Genomic DNA, 24,525 nt, shown 5'->3' on the forward strand with positions numbered 1-24,525 from the left:
CCCACACATGCTCTATTGGGGAGAGATCTGGAGAATTTGCAGGCCATGGCAGTAACATGACATTGTTATGGTGAAGGAAATCCATTGCGACCCTAGCCGTGTGAGGACGAGCATTGTCCTGTTGAAATGTCAATCCCGGGCCATGACGTTGCAAAAAAGGAATGACCACAGGCCTCAGAATCCTATCTCTGTAGCAAACACCGGTGAGATTGCCCTGGACAACCACCAAAGGGGTTCGGTGCCGTGCTGTTGTCCCGCCCCAAATCATCACAGAGCCACCTCCAAAACGATTCCTCTCCACAATACAGTTGCGTGCATAACGTTCTCCTAAACGTCGGTAGACACGTTGGCGCCCGTCACTGTGGGAAATGTTGAACCTCGATTCATCTGTAAAGACAACATTTCTCCACCATATTCGAGGTTGGCGAACATGATTTCGACACCATCTTAGACGGTTGACTCGATGAGGGTGTGTCTGGATGGGACGTATGGTAGGACGTCTTGGTCGAATCCCGTACTGACGTAAACTATTCCTGACAGTGTTGGGATGGATACGGCGCAGTCCAGGAATTGTCTGGGACGTCGTTACTGCCGTTTGGAACCTGTGTCGGAGATGTGTAACTCGAATCCATCTGTCCTGTCTTGGCGTCGTTACTCGGGGACGTCCTGAACGTGGATGGTCGGCAACGTCATTTGTGTTCTGACCAAAGCCGATATCGTGTTACGATGGCATTGGAAATGTGTTGCCACCTGTTGTTGCCTCATTCCCGCTCGGATCATTCCAATGGCTTCATGACGCTGTGCAGCTGTCAATCTTCGCATGATTTTCTTGTGTCTGCGCCTGAGAAGTTTTGAATTTTTGAATGACCACAGATCATGCTTTCCAAAGTGGCAGCGAATTTTGAGTTGCACATGCTGTGTACAGCTGCACAGGATGCACGTGCAGTAACACATTGCACGTCCATAGGGCCCCATCAATGACGTCATATCGCATGGCTTGTGCATGAGCGTTTGAATATCTCCAATAATTGCTGTGTTCAAACCTATATTTCATATATGGACGGTGTGCCCTTATATCTATATTTTCTCCGTGCATAGTTTCTTTATGTGGCTAGTGTATACACACACACGCACACACACACACACACACACAAAATTGTGTGTATATATACACACGCGTGTGTGTGTGTGTGTGTGTGTGTGTGTGTGTGTGTGTGTGTGTGTGTGTGTGTGTGTGTGTGTGTGTGTGTGTGTGTGTGTGTGTGTGTGTGTGTGTGTTTGTGTGCACTCCTCGGCGCTTTAAGCATGCCCTCCATAGTGGCTTTGAATCGTGCGCTTCCGTGGTGGCCCATTATAATATGAACGTTTCGAATATACAATGTATTTAACAGAGCAATTCGTGTATTAAATGGCAACCGTTTATTCAGTAAAAATCAAAGTGACAACAACGCTACATCAATATTCTCATTAATACATTAGTTAACGACAAACGTTCTTGAATATTACTATATGTATCTTAATCTAAATATATATGAAGCAGTCACACACATCAACATGGCAGATCGTTTTAGACGTTTCTTGTGTCAGGTATGTTTGGAGGTTAATTCAGAGAGAGAAAGTGGGAATATATACCAAATTTCCCAGTTTCAGATTTTGCCTTGATAGTTAGGAAGACCCCAGGTGCATTTGTGTCGGTTGTTGCTGTCAGATACGTATCTTTGGTAGACATTTGTCTAACAATGTCGGCGAAACCTTGTCTTGTTCCAACCGATACTTCATATTCGGTCTTCATGTTGAAATCGTCAAACACACTTGCCCAGTCTACCATAAGGTGTCCTTTCGCCAGTGTTATATTTGGCTCGGCTCCTGGAAATGCAAGATGACAGTATTTTATATAGGCAGATTTGAAGTGTTGAGCGTTGGAGGCTCTGGAAACATATGGATCAAACACAACCTTATTTGTTGATTTACTAACATTTTAGGACGTATACACCAAGTCTTAACAGTGACAATGTCACACAACATCTCTCCCTTCACATAAGATGGACCATAGACCCTGTTACACTTTACATCATCTTTGATCATCATAAAAATGAATAATCAGGAATACACAATGTTTATTTGAAAAAGTAGTGAAACATGGTTACTACAAATTGTTGCTGGTAGTTAAGCTTGTCTAGCTATTTGTGATATTTCAGTTATAAATTAGCCTCAGTTTGTTTCTGTAACAACCTTCACTACAGCTAGTGTTACGTCTACCATCATATCTCGTACAACCTATGCCACAAGGGTGTCTTCATCTGCAACATCCTGCTGAATGACGGACATTCTCACCTGTGGTCGAGGGCGACCGGCTCTCGACTGTTATGGTACTGTTGAGGATATTGCTGTACTGGACCCTGCCATTCACAGCGCGGACCTGGATTTCATACACATGTCCATCTTGGAGACTCAATCTGTCAAGTGTCGCGTACGTCTTCTGTCCCATAGACACCCAATCTGCTACTGGCGTACCATGTTCAAGAAGGCGACATTCATAGCTCCCGACGTCAGAAGTGTCCCCATCCTTCCAAACAAATTCTACGTGGTCAGTGTAACCCTGGACGTTGGACGGGAGGGACCCCGAAGATATTTGATTGTCCACTATAAGTTTCAAAGATCCAATGGGGAGTGCAGGAGGATGGTATACAACATGCAGAAGCTGTGACTTGATAACTGTCTCCAAGTTTACGTTGTTGATGCAACGGGCCCACACGAAGAGAACACTGTCGTGAGGAGCAGAGATGTTCTTCAGTTCGCAGTGAGTCAAGCTCTGTGACCTTCTCCACGTGTGATCATCATAGGACAGAGGGTGTGTTCCTGTGAAACGTAAATGTTTAACAAGTTCAAAAAGCCCATGCATAAAATTGGTGGTGTGTCTTGTCTAAATAACACCAAACCCAAACTCAAATGCTTTTGATATGTAGAACATGTAGAATCCAGGCACACATTAAAAGTGCAAGTGTACAGTTTAAGACTTTGTGTTGAACAATATAACTGTGTCACTTGTCCTTGCATTTACTAATGTAATTATGTTATTATGAAAAGCTAAGAAACAATAAATAAAAACATATTTTACCGTATGTACATAGGCATGAGTGTACTCCACTTTCCACATCCTGAACCTCCCAGGTCATCAGAGTAGATACAGTATCAGATCCTACTATATATTCTAGAGTACCTGACGGAACACTCATGTCTGGTGGAGTATGGTCGATGGTGATTGGCTTGGATGTGAAGATGGTTCTGAGACCAGCATTGTTCTCGGCCATCACCGTGACATGAACAGGGCTACCATGTGGCTCTTCCACCAGAATCATTTCATGGTTGCTGACAGACGTTGGAGACAAGGCACGGATCTGGTACCCTCCCTTGCTTGTTCCTGCTCCAAGCCACACACTTCTAGTTCCACTTTCATGATCTATTACCCTGGCACAAACAGCAACAACAGACGGTCGGATTTGCCGAACAGTGATGCCATTTGTTGGATCAGTCTCTGCTCGGTTTTGACAAGCCCCAAGCGTCACATTGAAGGCATTTGAAACAGTTGTCCCTGTGATTGATATACTTATGTTACTGAGGCCAGAACGTGAGGCCAGGAAGCTGTGTGAGGCCTGTACTCCTGAGAATTTCTTCTCAAATTTTGCTGGAAATTGAAGGTTACCAACTGTAAAAATGACACGTGAAACATGAATGTCCAAGTTGCCTTTCAGTGTCATTCGGTAGAATGTATCCTTCAGCAGATGTTCAAACACATGTAGTTGAATGGAGCCATGTCGAAGAGATTTGTACTGAAGTGCAGTAGAATTCACTTTCCTATCAACAAAAGATGTGCATTCAAATGCCTTGGGGGATGATGTGTCAATCAGTACACTTGGAGACTCAGCAGTGTTGCTAGCAATGCCTGCAGCATCAACTGCTCTGACTGCAACACGATACCTCTTCTTCTCCTCCAGTGTCAGATTTTCTATGGTGATCTCATTTTCCATTCCTTGGTACTTGAACATAGAGTCCAGGACATGTTCTCCTTCCTTTAAAACTGCGATTTCAAACCTCTGAACATAGGAATGATAGTCTTCAAATCCATGCCAAGAAGCCTTCAGTGTTGTGTTGGATGACTGAAACTCGATGTTCTTGTGGCGGTCAGTGTTGAAGACTATGCCAACTACAGGTGGTGTATCATCAACTACAAAACCATCAGACACTGCTATAGTCTGCAGACCAGCCAGGTTTGTTGCCCTGATGCTACTGTAGTATTTCGAGCCACTTTTTAGCAGTGGCAGAGGGATCGTAAAGGATGTTTGATTACCCATAGATGTTGCCTGAATAACGTCATCACCTACAAAAGAGAAAACAGTGTTGTAATAGTTCAAGATGTCTATGCATGGGTGAATGAATAAGATTTAGTGGAATGATGTTATGGTGTAGATGTAGTTTTAGTATCACCCTTTAGAATTGACGTGTTGATATTTGTTTAAAATTAATTTGTGTTCTACACAGTTCTGAAGTTATGTTCATAATTTAATACAGACATTCAACATACCTTCAGGCGATGTTCCAATCCAAACTTCAAAGCCTGTCAGTGGTGTTTGTGTGTCATTGAATACTCCCTCCCAACATGCTGTTATTGTTTGTCCATGACTAAAGTATTCCTCATCTTTTTTACAAGACCCATCTGAATCCAGAAGTGACTTAGCCCTCTGAACTGCAGGTGGTGTGTGGTCAACAAGGAAACTATGAGACTGGAACACAGCATAATCACTGAAGCTAAACCAGGCTTTCACTTGAGCGATATATTCTGTCCCATGCTGAAGTGATCGTCCCCGAGGAAGGCAGTGTATAAGCCTAGTACGTTTCTCTATTTCCCGCCATACAGTTTCAGTTTTGAAATCAAATATTCCAACTCCTGGGTTTTGTCCTTTCTCCCCAATGCTCCATTGAAATCGAGTGATTGAGCTTAATACCCGCGATGATGAGGCCTCCCAATGGGCAGTTAGACATGATGATGAGCTGGTAACCGTAGTATCTGCCTCTAATCCAGGATGTACAACTATATCAGTACTCTTCAGTTTACTGGTTGTATCAGTGCAGTTCTGCTGTGATGAAGTCAGCAGACAACGCTGTCCGAAAACAGCACATGTGCAGTCGCCAGTGCAGTAGTGAACTGAACATGAGTGGCGTTGGAGTTCCAGCGTCCCTTTTGTATGTTTCGCATCAGTGGCAACAACTGCCATCGTCACCTTTCCTACTGTACTTGATAGGCCAGCGGTATTTGTTGCTGAGATTGTCAGGATGATGTTTTCTCCAGTTCTGATCAGATCACTGAGTATGAAGGATGCTGATTGTTTAGTAGCGTACATGTCATGTACTATCTGAACAATCCCTCTCGATAGCTCATTGCCATCATATGTTCGACTGACAGAGATATGATATGACTGGATTCCTGATTCAGCGTCCACGAAGCCAAGCCATCTAAGATCAAAACGTGTCTTGGTTACACCTTGTTCAATTACCTCTTCCCATGCCATAGGGGATTCGAATCCCCCCATTTGTGGAGGTGTAGAATCTATACGAATCTGGTTACTTGTGGCTGTGGAGCAGAGACCTGCAGCATTACAGGCAGTGACAGTGGCAGTGTAGACATCTCCACTTCTCATTAGATTCCCTGCTTCAAAGAGAATGATGGTGGAGTCCTGAGCGCCCAGGTGTATACTTTCAACAGCAGATGCTCCATCATGATGAGTAGACAGAGACACCAGGTGTCTTTGTATTGGACTATCAGCGTCTGTGAACTTCCAGTGAAGATGAAGCATGGAGTTCTCCCACTGCACATTCACAGCAGACATGTTTTTAGAGTAGGGTGATGTGAACGTAGGTTTTTGTGTTGCTACTGGTGGGGATGCGTCAACGATGAAGCTGTCTGAAGTGGACGTGGCCACTAGACCTGCTGGGTTTGTTGCATTGACAGTAACATACAGGGGGTGACCAGAGGGCAGCTTGAGACCTGTTTTAAGAACTGAGTCGGAAAGGAGGTTGTTGATACTTGGAAGTACATCACATTTTCTGGAAGATGTTCCGATACACCAATCAAAGTGGTAAATTCCTGTATCTGGGTCCTCAAATCCAAACCATCGTGCAGGGAGAGTTGAGCTGAAATGAACGAATGCCAATTATTTTGTTATGTGAGCAAGGAGTCAGTACCAGAATTAGTTCGAAATAATCTGCGGTTTCGGAAGTAAATGCCATTTAAAAGTCCTTAAATGTAAAGCTGAACTGTAACTCATAATGAATTAACTTATCCTAACTAGCGATGAATAGTTAGTAAAAGTTACACATGTCCATGATATTTATGGTGATGTCCATCATGTCCCACAAAGACCATGCCAGGTACTGGAGGCGAGTTGTCGAGAATGATCCCATCTGATACAGCTTTTGAGCAACGGCCTGCATGGTTACAAGCCTTCACACTGCAGTAGAGCTTTATCCCCACAGGCAAGTCTCCAGTCCATGACATTTCTGCAAAGGACAAGGCGTCATAGAAAAGTCTTTGCATCATTTCATACGATTGTAGTTTTCACGCCCATTTTTTTTTGTGTATTTTTTTTGTCTTGAAGACACATTTTGTATTGTCATCTAGGTTTTGTGAAGGGAAATAAAACATGTTTTTTAATTGATGTTATTAAATATAACTGACTTAATTACTTTTACATGAGTAAAGACACTTTTAACATTGTCAACCTACAAGCACGATATGAGGAATGTTTGATATATGTACCCGTTCCAAGACCAACATGGGTTTCTGTCTCTACATCATCCAGATAGGGCTGTGTCCCGAGACTAACATGGAAGGAGGACAACCCAGAGTGTGGATCATCAAATCCAGACCAGTGACAACTGTACCTGTCAGTGTAACTCTGGTAGTCTAACTCCACCTGCAAAAGGTGCGAAATAACAAACTGATATACGCCAGTATACAAATACATGATAATGAATTTTTCTATAATGCAGAAATTCCTACCTACAAGTATTCAAAGCCACGTGAAAGTGAACTCAATTAATTCATTTCAAAAGCTTTGAGGAAGATGAACATTTTTCATATGCTTCTGGTTGATAAGGTTCTTTTTCCAATTGCTGTGTTTGTACTTGATAGAGTGGAGTGACTGATATACAACCAGTTGTCATTGCAATTGTATGGTTTCTTACTGGCAATATGAATTATAGACATTATTCATTGCACATTTGTACACTCAATTATCGTGAATAATATAATGCGTCATGTCCTTGTGATTTAACCCAGCATATCTTCATTCAAGTTACATGTAAAACATTGAGTATAATGATCATTTGCTCAGTATAGGACACAGGGCCTACCTGGTTTGTTTTTCTACCATCTGTAACGACACCATTTGTAGGCGGCGACGTGTCCACGGTGAAGCTGTTGGACACTGCCATTGAAGTCAAGCCAGCTTGGTTTGTTACCTTCAGAAAGCATGTATGTTTGAATGCTAAAATATAATTATATATTTCACGGGTCCCATTAAATTGTAGACATCGTATGTGTATATAGCAGTACATGAATGAATCAATATTACTTTAAGCCACATCAGCAATATTACATCTATTTGTGAAGATATATATCGGTACATACTCATAGGTGAAATCTATAGGCAGAATCTGAACATGTAACTTATTGTACCATTATTCTAGCATAATACTCATGGCCATCTATGAATCCATTCATATGGAGGTCTGCAAATGTTCCTGAATATTTCATGAATGGTGACAGTGTTCCAGTGCTGGTCGATCCTATAGAGAGATATGTTGACAGGATGCCAGACTCAGGATCTTCGAATCCGGCCCAATGGACAGTCAACCTGTCTCCTGACACTACACTATGGCTGTCAAGAATGTCACCAATGAAGATGTCGCCTGTCTTAGGTGGTGTAACATCAACTAGAGCAGCATCAGATGTTGCTGATGTTGAGTGTCCAAGTCGGTCATAAGCTGAAAGAACCCAATGATCAACAGACATGATGTTGGCAAAGCATCCATACCCTTTTATGACACGTTCTATATGTAAAGCATAATTATTCAACCAACTTCTTAAAGATAAATGTACTTCTCATATCAGGTTTTCAGTCTCGACATACCTTTCACTGTTGCGTAGTAGATTTTACCATTTTCCAAGATGATTTTTGAAATGATTGCGTTGTGTACTAGGCCAACTCTTGTGAAGGGCTGAGCATCCTGCCCCCCTGGATAGGTACCTTTGACACATGTAAACAATTTAAATTTAGATTGTTGTTGACAAAAGAAACAATTCCCGCCTATACACGTTGTCATCATGTAATATGTAAATAAATTACGAATGTAACTTTTCGTAAGCAATGTTTCCAAAGTAAAATATAAATGTCCATACAACTCACCTATGGCATATGAGAAATGAGCAATGCCCGAATCTGTGTCCTTGAAATATAATTCATGGTCACTAAATCCCGACCAAGCTATCTCCAAAACATCTCCTTCTGTAAGGAAGCCATTTTGTTGGTTGATTACATGGACTTCTCCTTTTGTAGGGGGAAGGTCATCTATGATAACACCGTCTCCACATTCTGATATTCTTGAATTATTTTGTCCAGTAGGTACGCTATGTATACATATGTAATATTTCACACTGTCCAGTAACTCTAGACCGTGGAAATAAGCAACAGGCCCTACAGCATCTACACTTGTGATGCATTTGTCATCAGCTTCACAGTCATTTGGAATATGAGGTTCTTTCATCAGATACCAGGTGGACATCCTGCCTTCTATTCCATCTCTTACACCGGCCAGTTTAATCTTTGATTCAGCAACATCAGTGTCAAAAGAAGCAAGATTCCGAGTTTCCAGCTTGTCTATCATTTCTCTTATCACCTGGATATCCTTTTGATCCACTTCAACAAGTCTGTTTCCATGTTTTCCGGTGTGATGCACAGTTTGACAGGATGTATCAGACAGACCAGATGGACATATGACCCTGACGCATATGTTGATGGTACTGTGAGACTGAACTTGGTCCTCCAGACAGACGTCAGACTGGAAAGCATAAAGAAATAGTTGTAACATTTTATGACACCCCACCCCCCCCCCCCCCCCACACCCCCCAATTATTCCCCCATCATAATATGGTTTCAACAATGTGTATTACCTGTCCTTTGGCGAGTGACTGGTCAGTTTTCCAGGATGTAAATGGGTTGTTATGTTTGTCTGAAGCAGCCCACTGATAGATGATTGTCTTTGAATCTCCCGGTTCCTCTTCACATTTGACACTGTCAACATGAATTGTCACAGCATGGCAAGAGGATGTAGAGCTACTGTTGAATGACGACGATGTTGTTACTTTTTGCAGTCCAGAAACGACCTTTATTCCATCTGAAGATTTCCATGGTAAACACACTGTGTCAAAACAAGGTCTCACAAACACTTGATACACCTTGCCATGTTCTAAGACCATATTCGTGAAGTCTGCATAGTCAGTGCCACTATCAACAATAATGGTAGATAAGGTTTTATAACATTGTGTTCGGTTTTCGCAGTGCATTCTTTCCTTGAGGGCAGCTTCAAAATGAGTTGTTAACACCTTCCATGGACCAGCATATCTCCAGTAAGATGATACTCTGTTCTTAGACAACGTGTAATCACTGTCGAGAGAGCACATGTGAATAGTTGAGTTGGTTATGTCATCAGCAGAGTTAATGTAGAACCGAGGGTAATGCGTCAAAGGTATAAACTGATATGTGTCCAAGTCCTTCTTTGCATCAGTGTTTATGTTTGACATTAAAAGAACATCATCCATTGAAATGTTGCCAGTTATGGAATGTTCAAACTCAACAATGTATGTGTGACCAATATGGAGAGATGCAGAAGGTTTGTAAACCCTAGTGAAGTTGCTGTCTAACTCTTTGTCTGTTTCTGGGTCCAATCCAGATGTGCCATAACTTTGATCGCCACATGCTACTCCATCAAAGACTTCAAGGGTAAATTGGTCACTAGTTGGCTGATCAATAATGATGAAACCATCGGATGACGCATACGATGATCCACCCGAGCATGTTGCCCTTACTGTTGCATAATACTTAATACGTGGCTTGAAACTGGATGACGTTATACATATGCTTGTGCCATTTGCAACTCTGAATGGACTAATGTCACTTCCATTTGCAGAAGACCCTAGTGCCACTTCGAACTGGACATCTCGGTGATGACTGAAGCCACTCCACCTGACACAGGACTTCTTTAGTGACGAATGAAAGTCAACATCATCCTTCCGACCCTCGTGCATTGGGTCAATGTCATACACGATCCCATGTCCTGGTGGGAATCTGGATGGCACTGTAATCTTCTCTGTGTTGACGATAGTGAAATGGCCAGCAGAATTGTATACATACAGTTCAAACAGAAATGGTTTGTTAAGTTCCGAGTCCATCTCTTGCAGTCGTTCGAGTGGATATCTGATGCAACCAGCATGACCCTGGATCTGACATGATTCCGTGATCTGCTTTGGGGTTTGGAGAATAGGTGTAACACGTTGTCCATCGTGCACTGAAATGAAATGTGTTCGAAGTAAAACCAACATTGATTGATGTTACAAATAATGCTTTGTACATAACAAGGCACAATTTCCTTTACATTGGGTTTTCTATTGGAAGGCTGATATTTAGCCAGAAGTGACAAGTCTACATATATCTGTAGGAATAATTTTATCCACATTTTATCCTATTCTGACCCGGATCTTCACGGGTCAGAATAGGTCTTCAGAAACCCAGGTTTGCTGTAAAAGGCGACTTGTAAGAGGCGACTAACGTTATTGGGTGGTCAGTTTTACTGACTTGGTTTAGGCATGTCATCGTATTCCAATTCCGTGGACCGATGCTCATGATATCAATCACTGGATTGTCTGGTCCAGACTCGATTATTTACAGACCGCTGTCATATAGCTGGACTATTACTGAGTGTGGCGTAACGCAAGAAACAAACAAACAAAACTTACTAATTCTGAAGAGAACTGTAAATGTTGAGTCCTGTTCCTGGTCAGAGAATGTATCGTTATTCCATTTGATTATGACAAACTTTCCACTTAGTATTGGTAATACTTTCCCAGTAATAATAGGGGGTGTATTGTCAATCATCACTGGCCCAAATGTTGCAACTGATGATAATCCAGCCTTGTTCATTGCCTTTAGAAAGATGTAAAAGGTGTTCTTCCCAGCAATTCCAACATGGTTAAGCTTAAAGAAGTGATGTCCTTTACTGGATGCATAGTCCAGGATGTCTGGGTCATGAGCTGTTGACTTGTCAGATCCGAATCCTACTGAGAAATCTCGCATTTGACTTTCCATCTCAGAGCAGTTCCAGTGGTAGACTATCTTGTCAGAGGGAAGAAAAATTAGGGAGCCATCGAATGAAGGAAGATCTCTACAGTAACTATCATCAATTTCGGTATCATTCAAGATGTTCAAGCTCTTTGGTAACATTTGACCCATTATTGATGTGGACTTGGATTTGCATCTATGTGCACATTCTCTGGTCTTTCCAAGCAGTGATCGTGTTAGATTTCTTGTGACAAGCCAGAGATCCCCATCCAGACAAACAACATGTTCCTGTGATGTTTGCGCAGAACTAAGTGTGATATTGTAAACTGACGGCGGTGAGATATCCCTTATTATCCCATCAGAACACGAAGGTGTTGAAGGACTAAGAGCGGCATTGAAGGCAACAACTGTGGCATAATATTTGTTCATCTCTTTCCTAATTTTGAACTGTGCAGTATTGATGCCTTCTGTAACTTCCAACGTTTCTGTTATGTTCTTCATTTCATCCAGCGTCAGACACGTGGGGGCCAGGCTGACCAGGTAATGGTTGATGCCACTTTCGTGGTCAATAAACCCTGCCCAGTTTACCAATACAGTATCTTCACTTGTGTAGTCCACGTCTGGTCCGTCCACTGCTCCTTCTTTAACGATTCCTGCTTCAGGTGGAGATGCGTCCACAAGGATGTCAAGGTGGTCGATGATCCGAAGGTCTGCTCCATTTGTTCCCACCACTGTGAAGTAGAAGGCCTGGTTGTGCTGAGCATCATTGGTCTTGTTAGCCACCAGGCTGTTCAGTGGAACAGTGTAGTTGTGTAACTGGCACTCTCCAATGGTGGGACAGTAGCACTTGGAATTAGTTGGACATGTCTGGGAATATAAATTAATTGATTTCGCTAAATAATGACTTGATCTAATTATTTAGATGAAACAATAACGGGTATCCGTATATTTTACTCCACTAGATCCAGTTTTTAACCAAAAAAGACACAACAAACACCATATCTTCTATTATGGTCAGTCAGGGAAAACACCTGTTTGCACTAACAGTTTGCACTAAACTGTCATTAATTATTATTTAACTTTCTAATACATTAGCCCCAAACATAGTTAACGAAAATCGCCATATCAATCACATTAACCTGTGCAACAAGCAACAAATAATAAATTGGTTTTCTTGTCAGTTTATACAAAAAGATGTTTCTTTGATATTCTGACATTCAGTCCTTAATTTTCCATCCCCGAGTTATATCATATTGTATTATATTATTTTAAATTATATTTTTGTTTCCAAATCTATTTTTGATAAATTCCCTAGACCCATTACCTATTCGACTGTGTATACCAGAAGAAGTGTTTGAATTTACTTTAGTTTGGAGGATTTAAGACAAAAAGAGCGCTTGTGATATCACTACTCATTTCGATCATGAAAGAATGGTATAATGCCACCCAGACAACAATATAAATGATTGTGGAGAATGGGTCCAGGAAATTAATGATAATAGAGTGAAGATGTGACATGATCATGGATAATGATTCTGAGATGCACAGCTTTATATAGTGAATGACCACACGATTATACACGATTATGGAGGACATAATGAAATAAACCAACTAATATATTGAATGAAATGTGTTGTGATGTTGATCCTACCGTTCCATTCAGTTTCCCCGATGGCAGCACACCATGTCCAAGGTCTTCTGAAGAGTCTGCTGTGCCAAGATACCATTCAACAGTATTGACGCCACTGTGAGGGTCGATGACATCAAACTGAAGCACCATGGTAGAAAGGTCGAGACTGTCGTGGACATACACCTGCTTGTTTCCATCCTTTACAAGCCACATGTTTGATATATCCGGAACAGTAGAGTCAATGTAAACCCATACAGATTCCACAAGAGAGTTGTTAACAATGTCCGTCATTTGTAATGATATGTTGAAAGTTTGCCCATCATGCAGTTTGTTGGAAATGCATAGTGATTGGTTTGTGAAGTGTGGAACCAGCGTCCAGTCTGATTGGGCAGCGTGGTCTGCAGAGACAGAATACTTTGCCTCAATGATACCATCAACGTTTGGAGTTCCAGATATCGGAAGGATCCCAGCAGTTTGGTCATAGTCAGTTTCCACTTCTATCTGGTGAGAGACTGGATCCAAAGGATTGTTTACTCTCATTTCATCGTTGTAGTAACGCCCTTTATAGTCAATGCAAATATGTCCGAAGTTTGTCTGCCACTTGTAGCCAGTTTTGGGTGATGCAGATACAACCTGAAGAGGCTTTGTGGGCATTTTCATCAATTGTGAAGAGCTGTCATACAGCACCAATCGCCGCACAGATTGGATGTTTCCAGCCTTGTCATGAACTTCCAAAATGACTGCATAGAGGCCATCTTTCATTGGAAGTTGGATAGGTTTGTCCAATTGAAACGTATTATCATATTTAAAATCAAGATCTTTCAATGGTGTATGTATTACGTCGATACTGTTTCCTTTGTGTGCAGTCTCGAGAACTTGTAGTTTGGTGAAGATCAAACCAGATGCAGCATCAGACTTTCCACCTTTTGGAATCGGATCCACCCAGCCAGTGGTGTGTATGTGAAACAAGCCTTCAAATAGGAGAATAACAATCCATGACATAGACATGTACATGCATAATCTTGCACTTGTTCAGACTTTCCACCTTTTTGGCTGAATAAGACGTGACCCGTGGATTTTGTTGGATACATAAACCACAAAGTAAGGGAAGGAGAAGCATTTTATCGGACTTATAAACAACGTTACAATCTGTCAGAGAAAGAACAAAGACTTTGTTTTGCCCTATTAAGAAGTAGACTTGACCACTGCCTAATCAGCTTTTCACATTCAGTACAAGCTTCTGGTTACGTTTTCGATCGTGCATCTACTTATTTAAGGAATGCTGAAGAACTAGGGACATTCTAATTATGATATGGAGATAAGTGAGTGGCGTTTGAACACTGTTTCGAACGGTATGTCATGGCGTGTCAGCTTTGTGTGAGAGGAAAGCCCCATGTGATGCAGGGTAAGGGCAAATCTAAAAACATAATCATGGCCATCCGGAATTCGAACCCATGAGTATAGGTTTCTGGCCTCCCTTAAGGACGCAACGGTGTACAGCAAATTGTGGAGCCTTAGACAACGGGGGCACCCGTGCCTCTTTAAATGTCACAAATATACTTTGGGCAATCTATAGACCTTGAACAACATTAAGATCACTAGATGTTTATAAATGGGCCACCCATTTACTCGTCAACCCAAGTGATACTGCAGGAATATTTCTAAAGGCGAAATGAAACCATACTCATTGTACTAGTCTAATGTATTTACATAGATTTCTAACATGTATTAATATTTAAAAAGTTTATTTGAGTAAGAGGGCAGGAATTTTGATTTATGAAATATGTTTCACTTACCAGTTCGTGTTATCCGGGTTGATAGTTCAAGTGGCTGTGACACACAGCTGCTTGGGTTGAGCATGGAGCAGTGCACAGGTTTACCGATATCATAACGGAAACATAGCTGTTTAGTTGAAGTCTGGTGACTGTAGATCTCGGTTCCTTGGTGATTTCTGTCGAAGTCCTGATATTTGAAGAAGCCTCCTCCAGTAGCAGAAAAGTCGAGACAGATCCTAGATAATCAGAATATTTTAGCTGATGCCAAAGTATGCGATGTAGATATTGAATTTGCTAGGTTCGCGAAAATTACCAAAAACATAAGGGAACTAATAATTTAAATGTAGCCATTATTGAGGTCCAAGACAGTAGCTCAATGAACAAATTAAATGACGAATGTGGGTACAACAGAAGTGTAATTGCTGAAGTGCTGTCTCATTTCGCTAATTGCACTATACAATATATTCAAAGCTGTTCCTGTTATCAATAGATAATTCCGTACAATAACAGGAAGGCAAATTTCAACATCTTCCATTAAAAACTGGCTCTGTGCTGCCTGCCTGCCTGAAAATTTAGGTTGGCTAGGCAACATCAAAGACCGACTGAGTGCCAATGGCGTCACACCACGTTTACAGAAAAAATTGCTTCCGATTCACAGTTGGCAGAAAACGCTGTTGGCAACGTAGCTGCGAGCGGTATGCCTGGCCAGGAATTATTGACCATGATCAGTATGGGGATGGTAGTGTCATGGAGTTGGGCGGTATTACACATGACTTGAGAACTGTATTGGTTATTGTGACTGGCCAGTGATATGTTGAGGAAGGTCCTGTCCAGTCATTGTTCCATTCGCCAGAATTATCTGCTATATTGAATTTGAACTACAAGATGACCATGGCAGGGTACATCGTACCCAGGTCGACGCCGATTATCTCCGATGAGAAGGCTTATGGACATTGGACTGGCCCGCTGACAAGTCTACTGAGATGTCCCCATTAGAGCATCTGTGGGATGTTCTTGGATGGAGAGTGTACGTCAGAGACCCAGCTCCAACAAATGTGGCCCAGATTAGGGTAGCTCTTCTGGCGGAATGGTGGGCAATACCAAGAAAGACCAAGTTAATCAGGGTGTTGTGCATGGATTGCCCAACATGGTGGACACACCCGATTTTGATCTACGTACATGCCCGAAATTAATTTTATCAACATTTTGTGTCATTATCCATTGACATATACATGTGGGGAAGTAAAATGTCTGACATAGCCTGAGTGTTAAGTTGGGCAAATGTAAATATCAAGATAACACAACTTTGAAAATAGTTACAAAGGTGTTACCTTTCACCATCATGCATGTCTGTGGATGATGGTAGATTCTTTGAACAAGTTAGATAATGAGATGGTGTAGTATCGCCCAACGCTTCGGAGCAGTCATTACCCCCATGCAGTGTTACTGTAGACAGACTAGACTGTGCTCCTGTATAGGAAAAAAACCCATTTCATTTCTGATCAGGGTCCTTCATGCCTTCAAAGCGGTCTGATGTAATTCATTTGCATGCATCTAATATTCACATTTTTAACTATTTATCTTTACTTCTTTGCTTGGTATCAATACCACATGTGTCTTCCAACATCAACGACAGTTAACAGTCAATCGATTGAATTAAGAATAATGCACTGCTATAAATGTGGATGTTTTTTTAATGTTGCTAGGGACATGTTTCATTTTTGCTCCCGTAGATGCAGTTTGGTTGGTTGGTTATGGCAATAAAGTAGTTCAGAAATGGGCTTCAGTTATTCTTTAGATGGAAAACAATAACTCTTTTCTTTCAATCTCATCCAAACGTTTACCAGCAGTCATTCAGATTGGATTAGAAATGAATACAATTGAAGTATCATATGGAGTATACAAATGGAGATCAAAATGATAATAAATGGTTGTACCTGTGATGGGAATCTTCGTTAATGTCAATTTCGAAGCAACTATTCCGTATTCTTGATCGTAAACGTAGTTTGGGGGATTTGTGATGTCAATACTGTCGAACGTTGAGCCAAACAGAAAGTATAGGGATTTGGGCTTTAGATTGACATATGTATCGGATTCATATTGACATCCTGTGATAGACCCTGATGTTGAGTTTTTCGTGCTGTTGTGTGCATCGGTCATCCCGATGTGGCACGTTAGAAGTTGGGGTTTGTCAGCAACTGCAAGTTGATTTAATCAGAGTCATATACATGTTTAATTCAGCTAATAATTATTAAAAACACTGAGCTTCTGGTATTTCGGAACATAATAATAGTTGAAAGAACAAAACTACTTCTTCAATGTGTTTGAAATAACAGTGCATTTAGCGTTTCTTTGTAGGATTAAACACATATCCATCAACATTTTCATTATATTAAAAAACAAGGGTTCCTTCGGTGTCATGTTCACGCAGTCTGTGTTGCAGTATTTTGCTAAAAAAACACTCACGGTCACATTTAGTGTAACTGGACCCTCCGTCTTTCTTAACAAAACCCTTCCTGCAGGTACATGATGTCCTTAATCGTCTGTCTGGGCAGTCCCCAGGCCAACACCACTGTTTTTTCCATGAACAGGTCACTGATATAACAAAAAGGTTTAAACTGTTTTCATTGAGACTTCTTTTTTCTATTGCAATTAGTTTCCTACAAACTATTTAACTTGACCATTAAGGTCTGTCAGCTTTGCATATAAGATCTAGAGAGAATAACCGTGATACAATTGTTCTTCAGCAACCTATATTTGTTGTGCGAGGCGACTAAAGCAATCGCGCTGACTTGGTTGATGCACGTCGTTGTACCCCAATTGCGTAGATCGATGCTCATGATGTCAATGACTGGATTGTCTGGTCCAGGCTCGATAATTCACTGACTGCCTTCAATGAAGCGAGAGTATTGCTGAGTCGGGCATTACATGTCAAACGAACAACCAAACATATCAGAACTTGTATTTGAACTTACGAGCACAATCGGGGTGGTTGTTTGTGTTCCACCAGATGGAATGATTCTCGTCACCTCGAGAATCAAGACATGTGTCTGTAACACAAGTAGATTATGTTTCTTAGTTGTCAAGGCTTACCTCGGAAATGTCACAATTGATCTAATGCTGTACCAAACTGACAGAGTAAATGCTATATCTATATATCCCAAATAACTCACTGGTGTATCCAATTGTAATAAAATCTGTTTATGTATCTCGACCACAACGTTTCTCAACATATGTTTATGGGTTTGTGTTGACTGTCGTGCTAGAACAGTCTAGAAAAATGTGTTGGAACATCTTAGCAAATGGTTAATTATGTTCTCGTTCGAGTGACCTGGTCAAATTGATAGTTACAACAGCTTGATCATTTCCTTGTTGTGCAAAATGAAACATTAAGAATAAATACTTGGAAAATAATTCATCCACCCAGCTGTAATATTTCTATTATACATGTCCTCAAACAATACTTTCACCTACTTCATTTGATTTGTGCAATGAACATTTTACAGTTTCTAAGATATGATTGAGCTCTGACGCTCACCACATTGTGATCCAGTATATCCAGTGTGACAGGAACACCTATCTGGTGCAACGCAGCTTCCTCGCTGGTTACAGGCTCCGTTAGTGTTGTCCTTGCCGTAACAGATAGCTGGAGGAGACAACAAAGTATGTAGGTACAACAGGGAGAAGGGAATTATTATTCTCATGCATTGTACATCCATAAAAATCATGCTAAAATTATTCATAGATCACTGGAAAGAATATTGTTAATGATATATTCTGCAAGTCAGTACCTGTACTACAGTCCACGCCATTAGTACTTCGCCATCCATTGCAGCATTCATACACTGTCCATGAATGTATACGGTACCTTCATAGTAAAATGTGATTAATTGTTTGTTAGAAAATATGGATTCGAAGGGAATGCTATATGAATAACAGCCTTGTAAGACATCAATTCAGACTATATTGAGACACTTTCTGATTGATTTATGATATGTATTGTATCCTTGTAAGATATCTGCAGCAGTATTTGCTGGGAATAATATTTTGAGTATATGAGCGATTGATATTGTCAACTAAACTTGAGATTTAATTAATTCATATTTGGATACTAACTATACATTTTGTCTTTTGTATTTTAGTGGTTTAATTACCAAATGTCGATTTTTGTCATTTAGCAATACACTTGAGTATCACTCAGAGGGTGAGCTGTCCGAAGTAAGAAGAGATGACATAGCTCGTGGTTTACCAACAATGCAAATTAATGCAAATCTAAACAAGCCTCCGACATATGAATACATGTTTGGCATTATTTTCAAGGCCTCAGTAAAGCTTTAAGAAAGTTTTATGGTAGACGCTCGCCTTTTCGTAAACATCTGGTTTGATAGTGATTCATAAACTCGTGATATAGTCGGAATCGTACAATGGACTCTACTTCTACCAGAGATTTCTTCTGAATATGGAAAGGGTTTTGTTGCTTTTATTTTGACAGAAGTATCTTCATATTCCTGTGATATGGCCCTGTATCAAGTAGAATACCATCTGAATCCCCGTGAATGAATGAATGAATGAATGAATGAATTAATGAATGAATGAATGCAAGGTCACAGTCCCATGGGCCATGGTACAACATGAATTCAGTGTGTTTGTTAAGTAACAAAATAGATTCTGAACAGCATAACATGGTATGTTAACATGGAATCTTTGTACAGCAATTTGTTAACATTCGACTTATGGGGTTTCATTTGATCTTAAATATATTTTTCATAAAACTGACAACCTTATATATTTACTTCATAAGTAGTCAAACTAAGGATATATGATATTTATCTTCATTTGCATTCACGTTACATTATAAACAAATCCTATTTTTTCTACTTACGTTTCTATATAGCCCAGGATTAATCAATAATCTGTGGACGCTACATCGATTTTTGTCTCATTCATCTCAGGAAAATACATTTCATTGTTTATTTCTTATATGCATATCAACATTATGAATAGCCTCTTTAAGGATGATGATAATGTATTCACCAGCATCAAAGAGTTAATGCCAATTGTCCACTTGATGAAAACAAGTGAACATATGGTACACGTAAAAATGAGGAATTGCATTGAGTATAATTTTTGTCAGTGATGCGTCAAATGTCCCCCACAAAACGTTTTGAAAGCCGTATTGAGGCCTTGAATACTCCGGTTTCCAAATTCAATTTGGAACCCGGTTACATCTACAGGTAACCTGGCTCTACATTTACAATACAGTAGGTTTATCTACTAAATAAATGAAAGGTCTAATGAAGAAGTAGTTGCTTATCAAGTAAATCATATTCACTTTGTTCGATAGTGGTTGCACCGTGACCAGTAGATAAAGCCACATGATGACGTATATTTATCCTGATAGGAAACACTGGTGCTCGCAGTATGAGAACAAACGTGTGATCTGCAATAAATGAGATACACATGTATAGAAACATCACATAAATGGAATAACTATGAAACATGTTCAACAATACGCGATAGTAATATTATGTAATAACCCATGAAATTGTTTTGTAATGAATGAGAAACATTGTTTTGTAATGGTCAGTCAGTTATTGGTCTGATAAGTTATGTCTGTCTTTGAAACTCGCTATTTCTAGTATTACACTACTTAGAAATGTATACTTTTACATGTATTTGTTGGAGAATCCACATTAAGTTTTATCCAAGAGCTAAGGCCAACCTATGCCTTACCCAGAACTACTAAGACCTTCTGTAGAAGAGCAAATGTAGATTGTTAGAAGCACCAGGCAGTCCCATGGCCTTGTCATTGTCATCGCTGAAGTCACTGCAGGACGTTGTAACCAAGTCACTACAATTTCACAACTACGATATATTTTAACGATTGCAAACATTTTTCTGTGTACATATTGTTCAAAATTAAGTGTCGGGATGTACACATAAGGATGCATAACGTTAGTGAACTCTATATAATGTATAACTGGTAAATAATTAACAAATGCATTTCATGTATATTTCTACTACTTGTGAGAAAAATTGGTTGTATCGCATTGTCATATGCACAGAAACATAAATTGACAAAGACAAACATGTCAGTGTATTGACTGAGAATGAGTTGGTCAGGATAACTTACCGGGCGCTTGCTATCCATATCTGTTTTCTTTTTCGTTATGCTGTTTACTGACAGTCGACTTGTATTAGGCATGTGGTATAACATGTCAGTTATCTACACCTCGACCAATTGTAATAGGACGGGTACGATGGGGTCTGGATATAGAACAAGCCGATTTTATGGTTGCAAATAGCACTGCCTGGTTAAATGGCGAAGTTCCCGAATACCTATATGTGTCCTGTTCAAGTCATAATAACGTCTATGCAACAGTTATAAATAACATTTATATTTATAGTTATAAATAACATTTTAGAAATAACTAACTAAAACCTTTTCTAGGTTCAATTGAAAAATAGGTTTGGATTGACGGGCAATTTTAACTCATCTAGTAAAGCAACATTAAAGTACCGTCAAATACAAATAAAAGTATTCATATTAGTTTTGTGTTAGTCAAATCAAGTAAGAATGTAACGGTGATTCAGTTTTACAGTAACTTTATATCTTGATTACTACATGTCAACTGTATATTGTGATCGACTCGAATATGGTGTGACTGTCTAGCTGGTTATTCTGGGTCATGTTGTGGTCATTTATACATCAGTGATGTCTTGACATATAGATATATACACACAGGCTACTCATGTATGCAAATATGGAACATTTAACACTAGTAACAAAATACATTTACCTTAACAGAAACAATGGACCAGTCGAAATACATACACATCTCATGTACTATAAAAGGAGCTGGGGAGCGTTGGTAGGTGGCAATTAACGCTAAATAATGTTGTTGTGAAGATCTGATATCATCACTATTTGATAGAGATTCATAAACACATGTTTATGATATAGTCGGAATCGCACAACTGGCCTCTGCTTTTGGAGCTTTCTTTTGATTGTGGAAATGGATGTTGTTGCTTGATATTCCTATGTTATACGCCACAGTTTTACATAGTATGGTTATTAGTGTTTTACACCGCGTGTATTATCAATCTGGGCATCATGTTTTGAAGCCCATGGATTCTATACCTTTGTAACAGTAAACATGATCATTCTTCAGTTTTTTTCGTAATTTCGACAATTCCATTACTTATGACAATTCTCTATAGATGTATACACAAATGCATTGCATGGAAGCATGTTAAACGACATGCTCATATTGGCACATTTAGCTATGTAAATATTGTCTGCGAACCGAAATCTATGACGATCACCTAATAATAGGTTCCCCGTTGGCAAATAGTTACCCAATCACTAACCCTTTAGTAACTAATAACCATAATATGTATATGTAATACTATGTTATATATTATACATATGGAATAACGAAATTACCATGAACTATTAATCAACGTCGACTAGAGTCCAAAAGAGTTAGATAAGAAAGCACTGACTCTCAACAACAAAGCTCATTGTGCTCATGCTTGACATTTGAAGATTGTAAATCTCCTAGGAGTGATCTGCACTGTCTTGGGAAAGGACATGTCTTTCAAATGACCTCTATATTTATAAGTTTGTTCGAACTTGTCTCCACCACGTAAGCAACTTAATTAACAACTGTAGTGTCCCTGAACATGTTTATAAGGAATACGGCGTCCATGGAAACTGTTTAAACTCAATGTATTTATTTTTGTTTTACAAAACCAGCATGTACTTACTGTTGAAAACAACCACGAACATACTGAACGACATTTAACTAACAGTTACCGAATATGAACTTGCTATAGACTATATACATGTATGATCTTGGCTGATATGACGTGGGTATTCGTATAATACTGAAGTATTTACAGAATGGCCATGTTCATAAATTTAACTATTTTCGTGTCTCTCTGCTGCTTTCTGATGTTCAGCTGCGATATAGATCATTTTAATCTTTATAGTTGAATTCTACTGCTAGTAACGTGTTGGAAACTGTTGTTCTATTGCGCTTGGCACTCGTAATAACCAACCAAAAGCAAATTTTAATGTGCAAATGCTAACGTGGTAGCCATGTTATAGAATGCCATTTTGTCCATTGTTTAATTATTGTTGTATATGACATGCCGCTCTTGACCTTCACATACATCTGTTTGTGTGGTTTTAATACGTTGTCTATATCTCCTCTGAACGTGTACGTATGTACAAATCGGTTTCTCTAAAATTTCCTCTGAGAATTCTGATGTAACTAAAAGTATGGGTGTTAATATTGCTCAGCCAGTTATACAAATCTCATTGCGTAATTTGATGAAAACGCTGAGAGGATGTCAGTTTGCTTATCCTTCTTTGCGGTTGTTTTATCATATTGATCTCATATCAGGGTGAACTACAGAACCTTAATCTCTATTGTGTGGATATAATGGCTTAACGCGCCACCCTTTTCACTTCGAACTTATTCTAAAGCCAAAAGTTTCTCATTTAAACGGATATATTGTAACGTTTTCATGAATAAATATACATTACACAATCAATATATTGTCAATAATAGTAAACTTTAAACACGTGTTCTCTCATGGTATATCTGATTAAATGGCCTGAAGAAATAGTGAGTGAATGCTGTGGGGATACCGGATCAGAAAAATGGATCGGATGTGTTCAGGCTTGGTGAATTCTCTTGATTGCATGTACCTCTCCCGTCTGACGTTTGTATGGTCCTGGCTGTAACATTGATGACAGTGGCACCACCACAAAAATAACAGTGTTGTGAAGCGCCACATTCAGCAATATTCGAGCTACTCGAGATGCGCAGTACCCACAGCATTATACAATCCTAAAGTCATTCCTGAAGCCATCGTCCTGGTTTAGACATGAAATATAACGATAAATGTGCCAATATGATAAATGTAGAGCCCGGTGGAGCATGGGAGACGTGTGATGTCCGTGGAGCACGGGTGACCCAGTCCTCCGATACGCCAAAGTTCTCAGTGTAGAGTTGCGACCCTTTGGCGTTGCAGAGACACATGATCCTGGGCTCGAATCCCCGTTTACCTTGATAATGTTTCTAGATTTTTCAGCACCATACCAGTTCTCGTTGGTATCTCCAAAGTCTCACTCACTAATGAATTTTCAAACACTGTGCAGAACATCATTTAATTTGATTATCGATAATCATACTATTTCGACACTACGTGTATATCTATGTCAGCGTGTAAGAAATAATAAACAATATACTTGATGAAGACATGACTCAACCGCTTGTTTCCTTTGCACACCTGTTCCAGGTCCCCTTTTTTCACACAAAACTGATATGTACATGTTTAACTTCAAAATATAATCTTTTACCATCTAGGCGCAGGTTTCAGATTCCAAGACTAAGAACAAACAGAGCCAAGAAACCTTTTATTCCAACCAGTATTACTATTTGAAATCATTGTGATAAATGTAATATATTGCTATTAATCCTTTTTTAAATGTCTGCTTCATTGTATATTTCTTAACGTAAATTATTCTATTTATTCCTTTTAGCATTTATATTTAAATTGTGCTTTGAAAAGGTTTTAGCGGTACAGAGTTGCGTCGCTTGGGCACGCCAGAAACCTATGATTGTGGGTTCGAATCCCGGTCCGCCCCGATTATGTTTCTAGGTTTGTTAGCACCATACCCGTGCTCGTGGTTTTCACCGAAGTGGTAAACATC

At 39.8% G+C, this 24,525-nt stretch overlaps 1 protein-coding gene across 1 annotated transcript; it reads right to left on the bottom strand.

Moving 5' to 3' along the window:
• Nucleotides 1–1,417: 1,417 nt before the first annotated feature.
• LOC139454965 (uncharacterized) lies at nucleotides 1,418–20,614 on the bottom strand. Its single transcript, XM_071236561.1, has 22 exons — nucleotides 20,532–20,614; nucleotides 20,131–20,238; nucleotides 18,590–18,666; nucleotides 18,337–18,444; nucleotides 17,774–17,848; nucleotides 17,265–17,393; nucleotides 16,736–16,996; nucleotides 16,130–16,268; nucleotides 14,820–15,034; nucleotides 13,045–13,994; nucleotides 11,072–12,260; nucleotides 9,230–10,623; nucleotides 8,466–9,117; nucleotides 8,190–8,306; nucleotides 7,736–8,043; nucleotides 7,411–7,518; nucleotides 6,815–6,971; nucleotides 6,372–6,555; nucleotides 4,583–6,189; nucleotides 3,119–4,378; nucleotides 2,335–2,859; nucleotides 1,418–1,866 (listed from the first exon to the last, which is right to left on the bottom strand). The coding sequence occupies exons 1-22, from the start codon at nucleotides 20,612–20,614 to the stop codon at nucleotides 1,601–1,603; spliced, it is 9,912 nt and encodes a 3,303-aa protein (XP_071092662.1). The 3' UTR covers nucleotides 1,418–1,600.
• Nucleotides 20,615–24,525: the final 3,911 nt, after the last annotated feature.

This window comes from Haliotis cracherodii, unplaced genomic scaffold, assembly GCF_022045235.1.
Source record: "Haliotis cracherodii isolate W230 unplaced genomic scaffold, xgHalCrac1.p SCAF_11, whole genome shotgun sequence".
Classification (NCBI taxonomy): Eukaryota; Metazoa; Mollusca; class Gastropoda; order Lepetellida; family Haliotidae; genus Haliotis; species Haliotis cracherodii.

What these genes read in the sequence shown, in the direction of transcription:
- LOC139454965 (XM_071236561.1), bottom strand. Translation starts at nt 20,614, where the DNA reads ATGACAATGACAAGGCCATGGGACTGCCTGGTGCTTCTAACAATCTAC. An exon ending in AACCCGGATAACACGAACTG is followed by an intron (nt 13,995 to 14,819) that starts GTAAGTGAAACA and finishes TCCTATTTGAAG; the next exon opens with GCTTGTTTCACATACACACC. An exon ending in CGGGGAAACTGAATGGAACG is followed by an intron (nt 12,261 to 13,044) that starts GTAGGATCAACA and finishes TTATATTCCCAG; the next exon opens with ACATGTCCAACTAATTCCAA.